This window comes from Desmodus rotundus, chromosome 13 (genome assembly GCF_022682495.2).
Source record: "Desmodus rotundus isolate HL8 chromosome 13, HLdesRot8A.1, whole genome shotgun sequence".
Classification (NCBI taxonomy): Eukaryota; Metazoa; Chordata; class Mammalia; order Chiroptera; family Phyllostomidae; genus Desmodus; species Desmodus rotundus.
In genome coordinates, this window is record NC_071399.1 from 2,453,864 (window position 1) to 2,475,816 (window position 21,953).

The 21,953-nt window shown below is 50.7% G+C and overlaps 1 protein-coding gene across 15 annotated transcripts in view; it reads left to right on the top strand.

Annotated features, from left to right (window-relative positions):
* The window catches only part of MCPH1 (microcephalin 1), a 144,600-nt gene that overhangs the window by 37,333 nt on the left and 85,314 nt on the right, over positions 1-21,953 (top strand). For 7 of the 15 annotated variants that reach the window (XM_045186506.3, XM_045186508.3, XM_045186494.2 and 4 more), the window contains 2 exons: positions 4,237-4,274; positions 7,069-7,231. The exons of 1 other annotated variant lie outside the window; for it this stretch is intronic. In XM_045186506.3, the coding sequence (XP_045042441.2) occupies positions 4,237-4,274; positions 7,069-7,231 (201 nt within the window). Of the gene's footprint in view, positions 1-11; positions 4,153-4,236; positions 4,275-7,068; positions 7,232-21,953 lie in introns of those variants that run through there. 7 more of the 15 variants (XM_045186500.2, XM_045186505.2, XM_045186501.2 and 4 more) reach the window with 2 other exon arrangements.

A 21,953-nucleotide genomic window follows, 5' to 3' on the forward strand; every position in this document is an offset into this window, starting at 1 on the left:
GATATTAACAGGAACAGCGTGGATGTGCGTGTTCTGTGGGCTCAGTTCTTCGCCATGGAGGCTCATCTTCGTCCTGTGTGAGTCTTCGGAACTGATGCTGCTGTCTCGCTGGGTATCGTTAGCGGGTTGTCGGGAGACATGAATTGTAAGAAGGTGTTATGTTCTCAGAAAAAGCCACCTATATATTAAGAGTTTCTGTAATTCTCCTAATTATAACCAATTTCATGTATGGGGAAAAAAGATAAAAAGGACAAATAAGGTACAAGAAGGTTAACATTAGAAAGTTAAAGATTTTATCCCCCATTTTCTGCAGTGAACCCAGCTTTAGAATTGATCACATTAAAAAGGGGGTACCAACAATATGAAGGATACATATAGTGAGCTTATTTTTTAAAAATATTAGGGTCTCTACGGTCCATAGGTTGAGTTTTTCTAGAGACACTTTATTTTTTTTTTAAAGATCTTATTTATTTTATTTTTAGACAGAGGGGAAAGGAGGGAGAAAGACATGGAGAGAAACATCAGTGTGTGGTTGCCTCTCACACGCCCCCCACTGGGGACCTGGCCCACAACCCAGGCATGTACCCTGAGTGGGAATTGAGCTAGTGTCCCTTTGGTTCGCTGGCCAGGGCTCAATCCACTGAGCCCCAGCAGCTGGGCGGAGACACTTTAAATGGTAGAGCTGCCCGGTGTGTGTCTGATAATGGTATATCCTCAGGAAGCAACTTGAAGACATTTTCCAGACTTGCTTTCACGCCAGGTCCGATGCTCTTTCTACTCTCCGCGGTCCGGTCCAAGTTCACAGGAGCAGGACCCGGCCATGCCCGGCACTCAGCAGGCTTCTGTCAGTGAGGGAGCAAGAGTGGAAGCCTTGGCAGGTGTGTGGTTTGTCTCACTGCAGTTTCTCTTACGGAAAAGTAGTTCCACTGTTTACCTCTGAAATGGTGCCGAAACCAAAACCATGTCAAAGAATGTTTTCTTTTTAAAGCGTCTCTCTTTTATCACTAATAACACCAGTGCATTTGTTTAATGTGATCTACCTTTGATCTCACTGAAACAATATTGACCAGGCTGTTTTCCAAATGTTCATATTCTCTCTGTCTCCCTCCCCTTTCCTCTCACTACTTTAGGGCTTCCAGAAAATGCTTTCGCTAAAATTAAATGCAGTGTTTCCTACGAGTGAATTGTTTTTCGCTGGCCAGGGGGCCGTTTCGCACGGGCACCTCTCCGCGTCGGCTGGGATTGCCGAGTGGTGCCGTAGAGCGGAGTTTGGACACGCACTTGCCCTTCATGGGCCAGAGCCCGACATTGAACGACAGTGCGGGAGGCAGGGAAGGGCAGTTCTTCTCTCTGTCCTAGGCAGCCAGTAGTGGGCCTCTTGAAATGCTCACATGTGTGAGGAGACGTGACAGAGGGGCCCTGGGAAAGCCAGATCTCACACGAACGCATTGCAGCCCTGGCCGAGTGCGGCTGGTTGGCATGCCATCCCGTACACCAAATGACTGCGGCTTCCATCCTGGTCAGGGCACCTGCCTAAGTTGAAGGGTTTTTCCCTGGTCGGGGTGCACACGACAGGCAACCAATCAGTGTTTCTCTCTCTCTCTGTCCACCCCAAGATGAACAAACATATCTTGGGTGAAGATTAAAAATAAAATAAGAAATACACATTGAAGATAATAAAATAAAGGCTTCTACCTTCCCTTGAGGCTGCATATAGAATACAATGCATACGGTACAATTTTGTTGTACTTTTTTTTTTCATTTCTGAGATCTTCATACTTACAACGACAGTGTTAAGATACGTGCTTTATGCTTGTGTTCCTTGTCCTGTCTGGCGAATATAATGAAAGCCACGAACGTCCCTTGAACACAGGTGAATTTGCTGGCCTCCCAGCTGAGGCCCATGGCACCAGAGCTGGGGGCATGGGAGGCTGGGCCCGGGACGGGCGCTCTCCACTCCTGTCAGTGCTGACCGAGGGTGTCTTCCCACCTCCCGGCTAAGAGCTAGGAAGCCCCTCTCACCAATCCCTGGGGGCCTCTGCTGCCCCACCTTTTCAGTGAGAGTCTGTACCGGGTTGGCTGCCACGGCCTTAGTGCTGCGGCCCTTTTGTTCAGCTGGTTGCTGCCCCTTCACACTGACAGAACCGGCATCACAGGACATTGGGGTTGGTTTGTCTTTTCAGTTACAGTTGACAGACAACAGTACGTTAGTTTCAGGTACACGGTGAAGAGATTAGACATTTCCGACAGTTACGGAGTGTGCCGTTCCCCACTAAACTGACAATTTCCCCCCTCCTGTCTGCTGATGAAGAGAACAAATGACAGTCGTTGCTAGTCGCATCGTCCTCTACACTCGAGCAGAGGAAGTGATTCTTAGAGGCGCAACATGTTGAAAGCTTCAACTTACATCTTGCTTCGCAGTGATTTTCATTCATTTTCCCTGTTCCCACTCACTCACACGCTGTCACCTCTTGTATGCCTGGGATCCATCCTCAACGGCTCCCTCACCCCCCAATCAAGGTTCTTTCCCATCTCCTTAAATCCAGCCCCTCCTCTTTGTCGTCACCACTGTAGCAAACCAATCTCCAGCTACAGCAGAACATTCCCGAGATACGAGAAGTGTGCTGAGACCATTTCAGAGAATCTGGCAAAGACACTCAGCAAGCCTGGGCCAGTTAGGTCCTGGACGCCCCATTTCATAAAGCTGAGTCTGGTATGCAGCCCCGTTGAAGGCCGTTGACCCGGAAGAGGCTAGATTCCAGTTAGAGCAGCAAGACCCCGACAAGTGACAGCAAGACCATGACACTGCACTGTTGCCGTCTCACATGAGCACAGAGTAGCCGGGACAAGGGAAGCGGAGGGCTGGGCTGTCGTTTGGACCAGCCCGGACCCGAGCTGGAGCACCGTGGTCAGTTCGAGGTCACTGCCCAGCGGGCGGGTGTGCAGTACCTCCTAAGAGTTACAGGACAGGTGGACAGCGCGAGTCCGTGTTTAAAGTTGTGTATGCACACACTCCCACAGAAAGAACATCTGGCTCAGAATGTATACCGAATTACTAAACACTTGTAATTTCTGGCGGGTGGAATTACAGGGGAATTTGTACGTGTGATGATATATTTCCAAAACCTTTAATTTTTTTGTTATTGTAAGCTTGTGGTTTTTTTACTGTAAGTAAAGGAAGTATTTTAAAACTATTATTAGCCCTGGCTGGTGTGGCTCAGTGGATTGAGCATAGGCCTTCGAACCAAAGAGTTGCTGGTTCGATCCCCAGTCAGGGTACATGCCTGGGTTGCAGGCCAGGTTCCCAGTAGGGGGCGCATGAGAGGCAAGCACACATTTATGTTTCCCTCTCTTCCTCTCTTCCCCTCTGTCTAAAATAAATAAATAAAATCTTTAAAAAACTTACTAAAGTCAAATAAGCATCGGGATTATAGTCGGTGATATTTGAATGACTTTGCTCGGTGTCAGGTAGGCCTTGAACCACCTGGGAAACCGCTCCGTAACATTCGTGACTGTCTGACCACCGTGCTGCACACCTGAAGCCAGCACAGAGTAACACCGACTGCAAGCTGTAGTCGAGAAAGTCCGTAAAAACTGTAAGAAAGCAGCCCCTGTTACCTGTGCCTCTGAGGAGGCTGAGGACCCGATGGTCATGCAGCGGAAGCGCCTTGTCATGGTGTCCATCTGCCTGAGGCGAGAACGCAGCCCCAAGAAGCCCTGGGCGACGGGCCTCTTGGCTGAACCCACGCACAGAAGGCCCGCGGGTGCTCTCGCCAGCGATGGGACGGGCTTCGAGGGAAACCTGGTTTCCTCCGCGGCCTCCCGTCCTGGGCTCTTTTGGATTGGTGTTGGGGTACTGTCTGTTTCTGTCTACTGGGCTGTTTGTTTCCAGGAAAATAAAGGAGTTACATATACAGGGTCTGGCACAAATAACGCCCTTTTTAAATTACAAAATCATAAGCATGTAATTCTGTAATACAACAGTGTCACACTCAAGCACACCCTATGACATTTTAGGTGCCATGTTCAAATTAAAACTACGTATCATCACACCGTAGTATTACCCTACAACCACACTCAAGCAGCCCTTACCTCTGCCAGACCCCGAATATGTATACGTGCGTACGTGTTTGTGTTTAATGATGTAACTTCCCAAAAAATGTATTAAAATTTCTTTGTGGGAAAGAATGTTCTGTGTTTTTGACTGTTTTGTTCCTTCTCTCTCGAAACCTCTAGCCGACGAGAACGTTAGTGATGACAAGCCTGCCGTCTGAGTAAGTACTCCTCGTTTTGACCTGTCCTCCTGGCCCCGCCATTTCTTCCTGTGTGCCCCATGCCGCGACGCCATGCTTCCCTGCAGCCCGCACTGTGTGCTGTTACTCCAGACGATTAACGTCCAAGTTAGACGATCTCTGGACATTGGAAACATGCTTAAGAGACTGACCTGTTTAGCGCCGAAGCCTTTTTGAGTTGTTGAGCCCCATCAGAGGTGGTGCAGGTGTGCTCGCCCACGCACTGGCTCGCCTGCAGGCCTTGTGTGCCCACCTCGCACCCCGAGAGTGTTCAGGAAGCGGGGCATCGCTGCTGCAAGCTTCTCCCCCAGAGCTCTGAAGCACACCCCACAGCACATGCCAACAGCTCTCTCCACATCTCGTGCAGGTGCACACCGCCGGCTGGCATGCTCTGAGCCTCTTCCGTAGACCTCTCTCGCAGTTCGGCAGGTCCCACAAATACGGTGCTGTGTTCTCTGGAACAGGTTTTGAATTCCTGTTTACAGGGGAAACCGTGGGTCTTTACAGCAGTCGTAGGTTTTAAGTCACGTGGGGGCATTTCACTGAAAAGTGGGCTATACATTCCACCTGTGTTTGGTGGCGGATCCTTTCCCTGCCCAAGGCTTGGAAGTGGACAGACCAAGAGTCCAGACCCCACCCATCCACTGCGGGGGAGCGCACCCCAGGCCACACTCACATCTCTGGAAATACATCGGACGCTCTCAGGAGTGTGCCACAGAAATGAACAGCGGACGTGTGGACACTATTTTTAAAAGTGGATTTTTGCCTCAAACGCAGAAACATTAACGGCTATTTTCTTTCGAAGGTTTGAAAATCAAACTTCTCATGTAGGCCTAATAGTCTTTCTCTGTTAATTTTTCCCTGTGTGCGCTTCCTGTCTAAAGTGGAGATAAGACCTAGACATTCTGTCGTGTTTTCGTTTGGGGCTCAGGGACTGAGTGGCCAGCCGTGTGTTTAGCTCAGGTTCACAGCAAGTGTCGCACCAGCCAGTCGCCTCCAGGACATAATTTGAATAGGCCAGTAAAGGAATGACCTACTCCCGAACCGTGGCCAGTCGATGCCACTGTCCTCACAGGCCAGGGAGGTGAGGGGGGCCAGGTCCATGTTTCACTGAGGTGACCTTTTGTCCAAGTAGGCCCCAGGGAGAGCCGGCTTTACCCAACGGCCAGCTGCCAGTGCAGACAGTGCAGGTCCTTGCTGCCGGGGCCTCCCTGCTGCAGAGTGGTGGCTTCAGTGTTGGCCAGCCTCTGCCTCCGAGGAGTGCCTCGCCAGGCAGGAGCCTGGGCCCCTTCCCCTCCTGGGACCCCACGGCACCCAAGAGCCACCGTGGCCACGCAGAAACATGTGCTGCCAGGGCCTCGGGGAACTCTTAGGTCAGCCAGGCGTGCCTTGGCCATGGCCGCTGCTCCCCAGGGCCTCACTGGGAAGCCCCCATTTGCCAGTCACCGACAGCAGCTGAGATGCTAACGTCACAGCAAGCTTGTTCTTCAAACCCACCGGGTTTTTGTTCTGCCTTTATGTAAACACATGGGTTTGAAATCCCCTTGAACCAACACACAGCACGTTCTGATGCCATATCGATGAGCCGTACTTTGAAAAGACCCTTGTGAGCACATCCAGCCCGCACCTGGCAGCTGCCAGGCCTTGAACCAGGAGAGTCACAGGTGCACAGAAATGGGGAGCTCTGCGGAGCTTTAGGTTCTCACTTCTTTTCGCTTCGCTTCGCTTCGCTCTGCTCTGCTTTGCTTTGCGGCCCCAACCCACCCAACTTAATGCTTCCCACAAGCCCAGGAGGTGCAGGTCTCTGGTTGGAGTGGTGATGGGACCCAGGGCTCGACCGTTTGTCTTCTCTACCCATGGATCTCTAAGAATTTGGAACTGTGGCATAGTTCGCCCCTGTCATTGACGGGAATAAACGGGTCTTTAAATCAACATTCCCAAGGTCACGGGAGATAAAGCTACTGAGGGCTGCCATGGGGGGATGTGGGGGGAGTGCCAGTCTCTCTGAGTGTGGACCCAGCGGCCCCGTTCCCTCTGCTGTGTCATTTTTGGAGAGGGGAGAACTTATTTCTCATGTGCGTGAGCCCTTCATATCTTTGTACCCCTGGGGGGTTCCAGAACTCGCCAGGAGAGGGAAAGGCAGGGTGTCAGAACGGAAGGCATTATTAGAAAGGCAGACAGGAAGAATGGAGTCATTTGGGAAGGAAGTTAAATTGGAAGATTTTTTTTTTAATGTACTTAAGCCCTTAGTGCAATGACAGAGCAGATGGTAAACGGGAAGAGCTCTGTGGAAATAAGGAGCTTGGTCACATTTGCCATAAGAGTTGAAGTGGCAGCTGAATGACAAGGACCTTTCCCTCCCCTTTCAGTTGAAAAACTGTGTTTGACTCTCAGTAAATGTTGTATTTTCCCAATAAAATGAGCCACTGAGAGCTTGGTTCTGACCAGGCACAAACTGTCCCAGCGGGTCTGAGGAGGCCACAGCCGCCGTGGTGGGGGCAGGCCAGGCCTGGGCCCGGAGCCTGGGCGGCTGCAGGCGCATGCCCAGCCTGCCTTCTCAGCCGTGAGAACAGGCCCTGGGAGTGGGGATCTGAGGTCTTTTACTCCCCCACATTTCAGGTTATGGACTGTAAAGAAATTAAGACAGGATCACCATAGCTGAAGCCAATGTAGAATTTCAGTGTTCTCAGACTTTTTAAGAATTCTGTGTGATCACGTTGATGCTCCTCGGCAGGGAACATTTATTTTGTTGATTTCTCTTTTCCCTGTTCAATAGAAAGCAGAGCATCGTCGTCCAGGTGGTCGCCAAACTGAAAGGCTTTTCAGTGGCCCGAGAAGTGTGCGCAAGCACCACGCACGTGCTGGCCGGGCAGGCGCTGCGCACCCTCAACGTGCTGCTGGGCATGGCGCAGGGCTGCTGGATCCTCTCGTACGAGTGGGTAAGCCTGGGCGAGGGCGGTGTTGCGGCGGAGCGGGTCACCCATGGGCCCACATGGGAGTCACTCCGTGCGCATCCTCGTTTATTTGCGTGTGCTCCTGTGGGCCGTGAGAGTCCTCCCGAGTCTCCCCTGGCCATCACCTCCAGCCACTGCTGACCTGTGAGAGCAAGGTGCCGTGGGGACCCCCAGCCGCCGGGAGAAATCAGATTAGAGCAGACTTTGAAGGAAAGGCACATGTGTGTTCCCACAGTCACACACACTTTCTGCATCTGACAAGAAATGACGTGACCTGTGTCAGTGACGGCTTCAAAAGCCCCAAAAATTCGGTGACTGTTTTTACAGATGGATTTATTTAGGATGAATTTTAATCCCATTTGGACATATGCTATCTTATGCATATCTATCTGTAACATTACTTGTCCTCATTTCTGTGAATTAAAGGTAGTTTATTTTCTTTAAATCATTGTTTTCATTATTCATAAAAATTGAAATTGTTTGTTACTGTTTCTATTTTTATTTGCCCCCTCAACCCCCGCTCACTCCAGAGCCCTGCAGCCTGGTGAGAGGGGGTTGTTGGTTATTTATGTTACTATTTTGCATCTGCAGAGTATCCACCCTCCTTCCTCCTTCTCCTGAGAATGTATCATATTAATGCTGTGTTAATTTAAACCAGTAGAATTATAATACTCTAAAAAACTACAGATGCATTTTAAAGAACTGCTCTGGTCTTGTCCCCGCGTTGTGATTTAACCCTGCTGCTCTCTGGTCCAGGAAGTGTGAGACATTGGTGCTTACAGGCACCAAGTGGAAAAGGTTGAAACTGCCCCAGAATGTTCTATTTGCATCAGTGGTGACTGGAGATTCCCTTACCTAATTGTATGTTAGCGCTGGTCCACACGGCCTGGCATGGAATGGTGTGTGTGAGTCCAGCTTCCGTGAACGAACGCCCTGTTTTCTTTCTCTCCAGTTCACAGTGTGTCTTCGTCAGTCAGCTGTTCCTCCCTCATTTCCCGGAGGAGAAAATGTTCTTTATCCTTCGCGGAGATACCATCTGTCCTTGACTCTGTGCCCACCCTGTCCTCTTGGGGCTCTGAGTCGGCCGGAGGGGTCAGACACGAGGGTCAGCATTTGTTCTGCCACGACGGCGCCTCCTTGTTCTGCTCTGGGTGCCGCCAGGGCCCTCCCACTGATGCTAAGTAGAAAGGGAATGAGGTGCCAGTTTACCTTCCACGCGGGGCGAGCCACTCCATGTGAGAGTGGAGGGAAGTGAAGCAGGTGAACAGTGATGGGCCCAGAGATCCTGGCCTGACTCTTAGAAGCAAGCACAGGAGAAAAGTCTTCACGTCCTTGGTGCCAACCGAGAGTGCTTATCCAACACCGAAAGCAGGCTGTGTAAGAAAAAGTAGCCTGGGGCTCCCCCAGATTTTCCCTCAGTCAGGCATCATAGAGACCCGAAGGAAACATCCGCAGACCTCCTGCCAGAGGACTGACATCCAGAACACACACAGAACCCTCTAGACTCCAAAGTAAGAAAACAAACAACGCAAACGAAAATGGACCCAAAATGTTTTTGAACCCTAGGAGATACAGTTGGCAAAAAAGCACCTAAAAGATGCTGGACAGCGTTGGTCGTGAGAGACGTACAGCTTTCTAGGACAGTGAGACCTCACCGCACATCCAGCAATTGGCTGTGTTCGAAGCAGAGGGGCAGTCCCGCCGAGGGCGCCGGCCCCCGGGCGCTCACGCCCTACTGCGGCGTGGCCACTCTGCACCGCAGTGTGGAAGTTTCACAGGAAGGCGGATGTGCACACGCCCGCTCACCCAGCAGCCCACCCCTAGGTGAGTGGCCGGAGAGAAATGCTGGCCTGTGCTCACCCCCAAGCCTGTGCCTGAACGCCGTAGCAGCTCTGCTTCTCCTAGTCACCCAAACCTGGAAGCCAGCACCTGTCCCTTGGTGGGCGACCAGACAGAGAGCTGGTCCCCCCACACAGTGGGTCACTGCTGAGTCTCGGGAAGCAGCGGCCACGCCTGCCACCATCTGGTGTGTCCCAGGCTGATGGCTTTTCACTGGTTTGACTACTGTGAGCCTGCGCTTTGCAGGCTTCCAAAGACGCCGGAGGAAGACAGCCCTGAGGAGACGGAGCTTGGAGGGATGCGTCTGCAAGCCAGGGAGCGCCAAGGGCCCCCTGCCTCCAGAAGTGGCAGAAGGAACCACCCGCTGGCCCCTTGATGTAGGACGGCCAGTCTGCAGAACTGGTGTTGGTTGTAAACAAGAAGAAAGGCAGTTGAGGGACGGGTCACGTTGAGGAGAAATTAAAGGAGAAATGCGCACAGAAAGAATGAATTCCAGTGCCTCAGGTCTCCAACCACCTGAACTTGTTTGCATTTCCTTGTGATGAGCAGTCACTGGGAGCTGGTCCCGAACCCCCCAGGGGCAGGGGCGCTGTGTGGACCTGCGAGGTTGGCGCGGCCTGCTGAAGCCCGAGGCGTCCCCAGGATTGACGCTAGTGTGACTGCGCACCAGGCCTTTGCTCACCGTGCCTAGGTGACATGTTTTCTTTGCAGTGGAGTGATTTTTTCTAATTCATTTTGTAAAGGCTTGAGCCCTTTCTTTTTTCTTTTTTTAGTTTCCTATTCCAGTTTAGGTACGATATTATTTTACGTTAGTTTCAGGTGTACAGCATAGTGGTTAGGCAGTCAGGCACTTCACAGTGTGTCCCACGGACACTTCCAGCTCCCACCCGGCTCCGTACGCAGGTATCCCACCACCGGCGGCTGCTGCAGCCCATGCCCCTCAGCCCTGCCCTCCCATCTGGCCCCCGGCAGTCTGGGCTGCGGGTCTGAGTCTGCTGCTGTTGTGTGTGTGTGTGTGTGTGTGTGTTGTTCTTTAGGCTCCACAGAGAAGTGAGATCCTGTAGTGTTTGTCTTTCTCGGTCTGACTGACTCCACTCAGCACAGTGCCCTCCAGGACCAGTGGTTTTAAATGTTATGGTACAGCCGGGCCTCAGAATTAGTAGTGTTTTCCCTTCACTGTGCCCCTAAGTGAGCTGCGGTTCTGCTCTGAGACGCGACCTCTGCCAGGTTTGTGCGTCTTGTCTGTGTCTCATTTGTTCACTTCCGTCTACTGGGAAGACAGAAATCAGCGAAGAGCCCTCAGATGGAGAACGGAGTGCAGGGCCAGTTGCTGTTCAAGGGGTTACACTGGAAACACCTGCCTGCCTGCACCTGAGAATCCACGTGTGCGCGCTCTGCTCAGAGGCCCCACCTGCCTGCATGACGCTCTCGGCGTGATTCACGACGTCCCCATCTGCACTGCGTGGACATGAGGGCTGCTTTGCAGCAGGAGACCCACAGAACGACAAGATGCAGGCCTCCGGTGTGTTAGCGGTGAGCGGGGTGATGCGGAAGCAGTAGAGAAGAAAAACTCCGTACAGGACAGTGAAATGCAGAGCTGCCCGGCTTTTCCTAGCCGTGGGGTCTCACAGCTGGGAGTCAGCCTCTGCCCTGCACAAAGCAGTGTGGGCAGCGGAGCTGCATGGATGCTGGGAACTTCCTAGTTGGCAGCCACCGTCCCCTTCTCTGTGCGATGGAGCTGGTGACCCAGGCTGTGTGACTGTTGACAGTTACGCATGCGTAGTGCTCAGGCCGGGGACTGGGAAGAGTGAGAACTTAAAAAATGTCAGCCTCACACCAGAAACAACAATGTGTCTGCTTCTCCCCAAAGAGCTATAAACATCGAGTACTGTGTGCCGTCACCTGAGCTCTGTACACAGAGGGGCTGCATTAACCCTGAACTTAAACCCTGGACCCGGCGGGTGTGCTGCTGCTGCGCAGTGTTCGTCACCTCCCGTGAGTCAGAGGGGGCCGCACAGTCAGGCCCCCACCTGAAGGGAGAGGAGGTGGCCAGGGACCTGGTGTGGTCTCCACAGACACTGCCTGCCAATGGGCGGAGTTCCGGTGTGACCTGAAACAGCACTCTTGAAGGCTACCATGCTGCCCGTCCTCACAGTCCGCCCTTGTGCACACCCGTCAGAGCACAGTCCCTGCAGGTCACCACCCTCCGATTTTGACAGTGGTGGTGCTGGAGTTTGTGTGTCTGAAAGCAGCTGCCGGCGCTGGCCTTGCTGGTGGTGCCTCGACTCCCGGGAAGTGGGAGGGGACCAGACACTGGCTTCAGGGCAGCCACCTGTCAGCCCCGTGATGTCGTGAGACGCTGTCAGATGCTCCGCAGCAGGGGCTGCACCTCACTGGTTTCTCTCGGGTGTTGCTGACCTGCCCCCTTAGGGCAGAGAAGCTCAGAAGGGAGCCGGATGTCTCCCGCGTTGGCCTCAGTCTTGCCCAGGACCAGGAGATGCCGTCTTTCATGGTCTCTCTCTAATTTCCTGAAGAAATCCTGTCGGACGACTGCGACAGGCTTCTCTGAGACGGAGCAGTTGCCGCGCTATTTATAAAGCCACCCTGGGTAGTCGGTGGGCTCAGACTCTTTCCTGCTCGTCCACGGCGTTGCACCTGGGGCCGTGAACCCCACAGCGCGCATTTCCCTTAGGGTCAGGACGCGAGGCGTCCGTCCTACACACTCGGGTCCCCCGTCCGTGTGTGAGAGGAAGGGCTCTGCCTGCGGTCGGCTCCCTTTCTCCCTGTCCCCAGTGCAATGCGGGGGATTCTTAAAATGTTCTGTTTGGCCAGCAGCGTAGACTGGCCTCCAAGACAAACAGCACCGAGAATGTTTTTATTTCAGGGTTTGTGTGGTATTCTCTGGAAACTTCTTGTAGAGTTCTAGCAGTTCTTTAAAATTAGATGGTTGTATGTGGCCCACTTAGTCTGTCAAAAACCATGATGGTGATTTTATAACAATTCAGTTTGAATGTAACATTTTTTTTTGAAAAGCCTGTTGGCAGATCCGACGTGGTCACAGCAGCGCCAATGCCGCCGCTGGCGCTGCTGCGCTCAGCAAAGAGAGTAACTGGTGTTTCCATGCTCTGTGGCCCAAGGGCCTGGTGGGCAGGGAGAGACAAAACTGGGTTAGGAGCCATGCGCTTCTGGGGTGGGGACCGGATGTGGCCCCGCGGAAGGAGCAGGGCGTTGCTTCTAGTGCGGTCCCTCGAGAGCAGGGCTCAGTTGCTGTGTTGTGCTCGGGCGTAGCGCTGCGTGGGTTCCTGAGCTGCTGCCTGCCTGTCTGCTGCCACTTACGGGGGGCGGGGGGGAGGTCTCCCGTGTGCCCTCTGACTTACCCGCACTTCTGTTTTGCCTCCGGGGCGCGGGGTGACCTGCCTCGGCCCTCCTGTGCCCGTGGCATGGAGCGCCGTCCCTGTCCCCGGTAGAATGGGGGCACGGGAGTGACGTGGGTCAGCCTGTGTGTTGACGGTGGGTCAGCCTGTGTGGGGGGCTCGGTGCAGGGCTTTAAGCACGTCAGTCCCCAGGGCAGGTCTGGAGTTCAGAGTCGGTCCCACAGCCAAACCTGAGAACCACCGTTACTAACAGGACAAAGACACCTCATGATCAGGTGTCTCACAAACCAAAAGGTGGTTTCCTAACAGGCATGTTTTCCCAAACTGAATCACGTGAGTCGGTCTGGCTCTCTCCCTGTGAGTTCAGGCAGCGATGGCTCTGGCACCGTCGGAATGAGCAGGCAGCGGGGAGTCAGAGACTCGGACGGTATGTGGCAAGCAGGCTGTGGGCTCCCCCTGGACGTGGCCGCTGAGTGTGTGTGAGTGTGGTTCCATCACCACGCTCGGAATCCACATCTCTCCACCATCTGATTTTGTACAGGCGCTGACACAATTTTCTCAGTTTCCCTGGCCCGGAACCCTGACACGCACAGATCCCGAGGCCGTGACCTTGCCTGGAAAAGAAGGTGGAGACAGGCCCCACCTGCTTTCACTTGGGCTTCTGAGGATAGATGGGGGTGCCATCTCTGTAGGGGGTACTGGGGGACAAAGATGGCCTCCAGCGTGGAGTACGATAGAAGTCTGATCTGTCCGTGCTGAGTGTACGGTTCCTGTTAGATACACTCACGTCGCGATAGCACATGTCACAGTAAGTGTGTGTGTGTGTGTTTTCAGGGCAAGGTCAGGACTGTCACTGCTCACTCAGGGATGTTAGCACACAGATGGCATGAGTCCGGCCCTGGTGCCTCGGGAGTAAGTGCGCGGGGCCTGGGTGGCAGGGAATGAGCTGAGGACGGAGCCGGGGCCTTGCCCACACTTAGAAGTCGGGGGAAGCAGGAGCCACACAGGGAAATCAGGAAGGGCCGGCTGGTGACAGGTGAGCACCAGGAGAAGGTGATGCTCGGCCACAGGAGGACCTGTCGCCACCGCAGGAAGGAGAGCGGGTGGGCTCTGTCAGTGCTGCTGACGGGCAAGTGGGGAGAATGCGGGGCCAGGGCGCTGGGCCTGATGAGGCAGGTGTCGTAAGGTCTCAGAAACAGCACTTAGGAGGTGAGAAGGGCAGACGGTGGAAAGTCGGGGGAAAGGTGGGAATGAGAGTGTGTAGAATTTTCCAGACCTGTGGCCGGTCTCAGGAGCTAGGTGGGCACCATGAGATAGGAGCCAGGCCCTGTGCAGGGCCAGTTGAAAGACATTTGATTTTATTACAGTGAGTTTAGGAGCAACCTCGTGAAGCATCCGAATTTATTGGTGTGCCAGGAAAAATAAAAAAACTGGAGTGAGGTTTTGTGTATTAGAAGTGCTCTGTTTGGCAAACAGTGTGAATGGATAAGGTTTAAAATCAGCAAAGCAAGGTGTCAGCTCCGTTTGGAGCTGGTTGCTGCCCCTTCTCTTCCAATGGACGGCCTTCGGGGGCCGCACTGTTTTCTCACTTGGTTCTCTTTGACTTGGAGCAGCTGAATGGTGATTGTTTTAACTTCGACGATCTCTTCCTCGCCTATGAGGGAGAACTGTGGGACCTCACCTCAGTCCGTGTCAAAGTGTGTCACAAGTTGGAAGCCTATGTTTGGGAAAAAGTTACGCTTTACCCCAAGTTTCATCTCCATTCTCTTACCTCTGCGACTTTCTGTTGTGTTGCCTTCACTTCTGTTTCCCTGATGTGTCAGTGAGGCAGTTCGTGTTTGAAATAGTAGCACAGAAAAGCCAACCATGGCTGGGTTCTCTGAGAGCACTCGGAGACTGGTCTTCAGCTCTCCATCATTACTTATGTTTCAGGGATGTAGTTGACATCCGTTTTTTAGGTTTCTGAGCTCTATTTGGAGCTGAAACAGTTTGCTAGGGAACTGCAAACTGAAACTCGGCTATGTCTGTGAACAGCTCCTGTGGATGCGGCTTTCGTGATCATATCGGTTTTTGAAGAGAGCTGATATAAGAAACTAGGAAACCGTTGGACATTCTTCAAAACTATAATTGGCAACATTGTACATTTCGCTGCCTGATACTTTTTACGCATGAACCCACACAGTGCATTTCTCCTAGAACTCATTGCCCTGGAAGGTTCTCTCAAGAAAACTTTTTAGATTTTTTTTTTTCCTCAGCCAGAGAATGAGGAATAATGTAACTAGAAGTGATTTTGTCAACTGAAATACCCACTTGCCTTGGATGCATGGTAAAAGATCTATTAGGTTTTTTTATTTGGTTTTTGTTCTGTGGAAAGAAAGCTGCTTTGCCTGCATATTAGTTTGCATAACCTAGTAACCCGTCCAGCATCAGCGACGCTCAGGTGGTGGGCAGGAGTCCAACACAGGTGTGCTCCCAGGGCCCCTGGTGCCGGCTCTCAGGAAGCCGGGTGGAGGAGGTGCTTTTGTCCTCCACCGGCCCTCCCTGCCCACTCTATGCAGGCGGAAGCACACCTGCCCCGAAGGTTGTCTTATGTCAGTCGCCCTGCCTTCGGTGTGCGGGAGAATCACAAAGCAAGGAAGAACAGCGTGCAGACACTTCATGTCGGACAGGGCTTTCTTTGTAAGTACTTGTGACGTTCTGTGCACTATAACTTATTGGAACATTTGTTTCAGTCGTTAAATGGTAAGCAGTGTTTTTGGTAGTAAACCTTAGAGACAGCAGCCATGACCCTCCGTGGCTCACAGGTGAGGGCCAGGCAAAGGCTGTCCAGATGTCGAAGCGGCACCTTTCCAGTGGAGGCGGGCTCTTCAGCCACTGCAGGCTCCTCAAGGGCAGAGGCGGGGCCTGTCTTCACAACGTGGCCGGTACCCAGGTTGGGACATGGGCCTCTGTGCTTGTCGAGTGAATAAACAGGATGGACGGCTAAATGTGCTTATTTCTAAAAAACAAATCTCAGAATTTCTTCTAGTCTCCGATGAGCTTAAAATGTCATGTAAAAACATTGTACATCGCTATAAATTATAGAAGTATTCATGTATTCCTTGTTAAAATTCATGAAAATCAGATTGCCTGATGCTCATTTAAGAAAAAAAAAATCTTTGCAACTCAAATTCATGGTAAGAAGAACCAAAAAACAGTGATTGCTCTTAGCAGCCATAATATTTGGGTTATTGTCTGAGATGTTAATAATAATTTCTACTTTGTTTTCATAAAGTGAAGTGATGTTTCTGCTATTTATTTTAGTTACATTGGAATGTGTTATATATTTATTTCTTTGTTTTCATTTTGACAAGAAAAATACGAGCTTGTGTTATTTATAAGATGTTTGGACTTCACATTTAAGTGTGCTTGGTGAAATGCTGGGTCACTCTGGTCTTAGCTCAGCAATATGTAAAAAGTGGCTAAGAGTAAGCAGTTAAGCTCTCAAATCCAAGAGTAATCCGGAAGACGGAAGACGGGGGTGGGGGGGATCCAGGCAGCATAAATCTAAGGAATGCCTGTATACAACGCAGCTACGCGTTTTTGTAGGCACGTCCAAGCACGCATCGACTGGCAGCTCCTCTGATCCTCTCAACCGGTCTGATGTTTAGTCTCTGTCAGCTCCTATCTCTAAAAAGGGAAAAGAGTTCCGGACTCCTTATTTTTAGGGCTTCATTGCTTATCTTCTCTGTCTTGGTTAAATAGGTCGTGTTAAGATTTTGGTCTTGGGCCACTTCTTTCGAGACAGCTGGCGTAGTGCTTTTTAAGTCTTAAAACCATCAGCGTCCCCTGGGGATCTTATGAAAATGGAGGTCCTGAATCTGTGGGTCCCCATCTTTCTTTGTTGCCAGCTGCCCAGGAAGGTGCTGGAGCCGCCTGGGGGGAGGGGCTGCCTCCTGGCCACATTCCTGGTGACCTCGTAGAAAGTCTGCAGCTGTGGCGCTCCCTGGTGCTCTCCGGGCTCTTCAGGACAGTTCTCCTGGGGGACTGAGGCTTGAATCTGTTGCAGTCTGGGATAGCGCCTGAGTTTCAGTAAATCACTCCCAGTCGCAGTACTTGAAAATGGGGAATTTTGACTTTGAATTCAGCCCATCCTGCAGTCATAGTCCGTGTTCCTCCTGGCCTCTACTTCCAGAGATGGCCTAGAGAACGTTTGTACCTGCCACCCCCGTCAACTCCGATGGGCTCGGGCTGCGCCCGCTGACCACACACTGAGGGGTGAGCAGGTGACAGCGAGAACATCCGAGCTCCCCGGCCCCGACCCCCAGTGTGATGGTGAGGCAGCTGCACCCTAAGCCCCTGCCTTCTTCTCCAAGTGTGCTGCTCAGGCATCCCTCAGCACCTTGTATTGAAAAGTTCTGGACCAAGAAAGGCCGTCATCACACAGGGCTGCTGAGCGCACTGGACGAGCTCACAGTGCACTGTGACGTGGTTGGTTGTACATCAGGCAAATTTCCCAATTAAAAAATTGCATCTGCCATATAGGTTTGTGTTTTTAAATAACTCCAAGGAGTTACCGAAAATATTTCTTCATTTCTCTGAGCTGTGTTGGTGATGCAGAGGAATGGCTTGTTTTGGAAAACCTCGCCAGTTCGAGTCGGTCTTTGGCGAGATGAGACCTCCTCTGATTTCCGGCTCCAAAGTGTTGGGGAAATGGGTACCCTGTGCTTTGTGACAAAGACGACACTACAGGTAGCCCCGGTTTTCTCTCCCGAAGTTTAACCTCTGAAGCTGTAACTTCATTGCCCCAATTATTTCACGAACCAATGGACACTTTCGTAACTTATAATGACATACAATGTTTCCTGTGACAGAAAGATAAGCCAACTTGCCTCTTGTCGCAAAGCTATGAAGAGAGAGAGGTTGGTGTAACCCAGGGCCCTGGGTTCTGGGCTCTTACTACACAACACTGTCTAGTTGTAGGAGAAACAAATATTCTTCCTCTAGGAAAAAGTCAAAACACCGTGTGTACATAGTACCAAATTCTCTTAAAGTTTTCTTGTTTGAGAGCCTCAGTTTCCTTCATAACAGAGACAAAGAATCTATAATATCTAATGAGAGAAATATTTGCAATACGACTTACATAGTTTTGTTAGCTCACAGTAGCAGAATGCCGACTCCCTGTTCCTGTAGGTCTGCGACTGGTAGGGGAAGGGCGGGCCCAGCCACTTGCCAGGTTGAAGCAGCTGGCGAAGCAGGCTGTCTGATGGCTTGACCTAAGGAAGTCCCGTGGGCTAAGTCTGGGCTGAGGTTCTGTCCGATTTGATTTCAACTCATCAGCAAGTGTTTTGTACAACAACAATTATTTCACATGCAACGAATAGTGTTTATGTTTCCCCCCAAAGCCCCCCAGCTTCTTTTATTTTTTACCTGCTCTGTTCTCATGAGTATTCTTAGTGCCATCACTGCCGTCGGCGCTAACAATTGTACAAGGCGGGTGCTGTGCTCTGGGGACAGGTCCCGAAACTGTGATTGGGTTAGCAGACTGTTTAGAAATTGGAATAAACTTAGTAGTGCGACTATGATAAGAAACTGTGAATATTAATAAATGTTTTCAACATGATCAGTAATGCCTTCAAGTGAGTTAAGTCAGTTTCACATTACATTTATGATTTTCATACCAGGACTGAATCATAATTATACTGAGTGATTAATTTTTTCAAGTGCAACCTAAAATCTCTCTTGCAGGTCACTTTTTCCTTTAATCCCAGCTTTCCCTCATCACTCATATATGTAAATAATTCTGTATTTTTTCTTGCCCTAAATTAATTTTTTTGAGAAGTCAAAAATTAAGGGTACCTTGTTTAAAGAGTTCACTTATTTGTGAATAACTTAATTTTCTTAATAGCTTGAAGAAAACTTTTTTGGAAATTAAGAAAATATTGAGAAATTAGGATGACTGTTAGGAAAATATAACTGGATTGATTTGGTTTTGGGGAGTGACTTCTCCTGGTGTTGAGCTGCTGTTCTTTTGATCAGTTAGGATTTTCTGATTCTTGGGCGACAGGAAGCTAAGGCAGCTCAGGAAAGCCCAGGGGCCACTGGCCAGCTCCAATACTGGGCCACAGTCTATACTTTTTGACTTAAACCAAAACTAAGCAGAAAGAGCCTTGTACTTTCCAGGGAAACATTTACACACAGAAACCCTCGGGGTTTATGCTGTTCTGTCGTGATAACAGCCCAGTCCATCTGCCTCACAAAGGGCTCATGCAAGTTTAACACTCTTGCTGCTTGCTCCTCTTCCCCATTGTATTGGAAATCCTCAGCCAGTGCAAAAAGCAAGAAAAAAATATATACACCTGCAGATAGAGAAAGGAAGAAATAAAACTCACTCACAGGAAGCATGATTGTCTGTGTGGAAGACACCAGCAGATGTACAGAGAAGCTCAGCAATGTTACAAGACACAAGGTCGATATGCAAAATGCAGTTGTACTTCCGGGTACTAGAAATGAACAACTGGCATTCTGATTCTTTTAAAATCCCATTTTACACTCCCAGAAATTGAAATATTGAAGTTTAAATAGGGCAAAATATTTGCAGGGCCTGTTTGCTGAACACTACAAGACTCTTATGAAAGAAACCAAACAAGACCAAAATCAGAGGAGAGAGGCGTTATGTTTATGAATTAGGAAATTAGGAACCGACAGTTTTTAAGCTGTCAGTTCTGTCCATCTTGAGCTATAGCTTCAACTCGGTTTTGGTTACAAGCCCAGCACGATGTCTGTAGCTCTGGGCAGGCGGGTCCAGTTGGCAGAGCACTTCTGAAACCGAAGAGCCAAGTTGGAGACTCATAAAACAGAGGGTCTAGGTGACGGGTGGATGGGAACTCTCCGTACCCACTGGGCAACTCTCTCATAAGTTTCAAATTTTCTCAAACAGAGCGTTTAAAAAAATCAAGTGAAATTTGTGAGGCTTATAATAAAAAATGCCTTGTTGTTTCTCAACCCGATTCCCACTCTTAAAATAGCCTCCTGGTGTTTTACCTACATATTTCTAAATGAACTGCTGTTCCTGCCAGTTTTTGATTTTTCACTTGTAGACATTGTCTGTAGGCCTCTGTAAAGAGTAAATTACAACTATGTGGCTTTTACTGGTACCGACACCTCCCCTTTCTAATCTACCCAGTGTGGCTATAATTCTTGTTTAAAGTTGCATGTATGTGTGTGAACACACGTACACACTCACACATGGATGACTGTGTGATTGCTGTTGGGGCCGAGCCGTGTGATGTACTATGGTTCTGTTTCCTCTCGTAATTTTTGTTCTTCATAGTTCTTTTGATTGCTTCAACTTCTATGTACCTATCATGAATTCACTGCAAAAAAATTTTAAAGCGTTGTAATTCTCTCAAACCTGTCGACGTGTCAAATAGTCTTTAGTCCTGTTCATTTTCCTTGGTGACGCTGCCCCGGAGCCTAGCTCTCTCTGGGTCTGCGGAGCACCTGCTGCCCCGAGACTTGCCATCAGAGGAAGCCAGGAGCCCCTTCTGTCTGGCCTGGCCTGTGCTCTCATTCTGCAGATTATCCGATGGTGTGAAACTGAGTGCAGCTCGGGGCCCTGAAAAGCTGGTTGCCGGGCGGGCCTGAGGGGCGTGCAGATAACGTGATGGGCCGGGGGTTTGATGGAGGGAGGGCCGCGTGTTGGGACTTGCGTGTGTTTCCCCTCCTGGGCTGACCACGGTTCCCAGGACAGCGCCTGTGCCATGCTCCGGGACCTGCTGGTGTGCGGGGCGGGTGCTGGGCCGGGGCTGGGCGGAGAGGTCCTCCCTGCACTTCTTGCCGCTGCTCCCAGACACGCCTGTCCGGTTGAACTCGGTCCTGTTTCAAAGGACAGTGGGCCGGAGGGTGGGATGCCTCCTTTTCACCCCGTTCTGCACCCCATTTTCAGACACACCTGTGCCACCCCTTTCTCTGTCTTCCTGGGAATCTGAGCAGGTCACCAGACCCTTTCTGTTGACTTCCTTCTCTGGACACTTAGATTTGGGCTTTGCTCTGCTCTTCCCAGTTACCTCTGAACCGTCGTCTTGGCAACTTCCTAACGCCATCACACCTAACCTGCTGTGGACTCTTCCTGCTCGCTCTAGTGGGGCACGAGGTCGGTGGGCCAATGCACGTACGAGCAGACCGTGTGTGCACACAGGTCTGGGCCGGACTGCGGGCGGCCCTGCGTTAGGGGACGCTGTCTCATCAGTTGCTACTGATCCAATGGCAAGGCAAGCAAAGGGTCCCTGCTTGAGTCTGTCAAGGTTCTCGTGTCAGGAGCGACAATTGTAGAGTGTCAGAAACGCCGCATTCATTGGTGGGCATGCTGAAATAACTCAGCCCTCGTTTTCAAGGCTGTTACACACGGGATCGGACCCCCTGTATTCCTTCAGCCCCGTTCCTTGCAGTACTTAGCTTCTTCATTCGTTCTTCTGTCACGCATTTTATGGGAAATACGTTGGGTTAACTCTTCATTTTTAAGGTCACTTACAGCCTTTATCTTGCAGAGTAAGTTCTTCCTAGTTTGAATACTCTCCTAAGATAAGTGGCTAGTGAAAGTAGTTTTCCCTTTTTTCCCCTAATATGTTTCTGACTTGATCCTTAGAATCAAATTTGTGTTTTCTGTTACCTATGTACAGTATTCATCCTGGGTTTCTAGAGAGATGAAATAATTCACTAACTAAAAGTCTGCTGTTGATGTGTTATGGTTTTATTTTCATAACATTTAAAGATGGACAAGCTCAGAGAACATAAAGTTTCTCCAAGAGGTCGTTTAAATTCAGTTGACGTTTTAATGTGTTTTATATTAGAACCCAAATGCCACACATACTTAGGAGTGGTTCCCGGACTCAGTCACCGGGACAGCGTGTTTCGGTCCTGTGGCGTCTCGCTGCCTCATGTCTGAGGTGACGTGAGCCTGATTTTGGAACTCTTTCTACTTTATTTCCTGGGCTAATCACGTGCGCTTGTAGGGAACCACACGTGTTACTGGTGTTTCTCTGTAAATGCTAATGTCCCTTGATGATAAAAGTCAGGGAAACACTTCTGTTTAAATGTGCTCAACCGCCCGGAAAGAGCCGAGCAGAAACACGGTTTTAGTGCAGTTAGTTACCAGGTGTCTGACACCGTCGTTCACTTAACTTGTTAAGATAGGCCGCATTGGGTCGCCCTGCACTGGCGGTCAGGCGGTGGGAGTCAGGAGGCCACGGAGGGTCTCCACGGACAAAAGGCGTGTGCACACACAGATCTAGCAGAGGGGAAACGGGGTCCCTGAGAACACACTGGTCCTTTCTCTCTCTGTCTCTCTCTGGCAGACAGATTTCCCTGCATTACCCTTCATTCCATTGTGTTACTTGGGCCCAGAGCCCCCAGAGCTCCGTGCCCTGCCTTTCCTGGCAGGTCTTCTGACGGTCCTGCCCAACAGTCCTTCTGCCCCGTGCTGATGCCCCTGAGCACGCAGGGACAGAAACAGG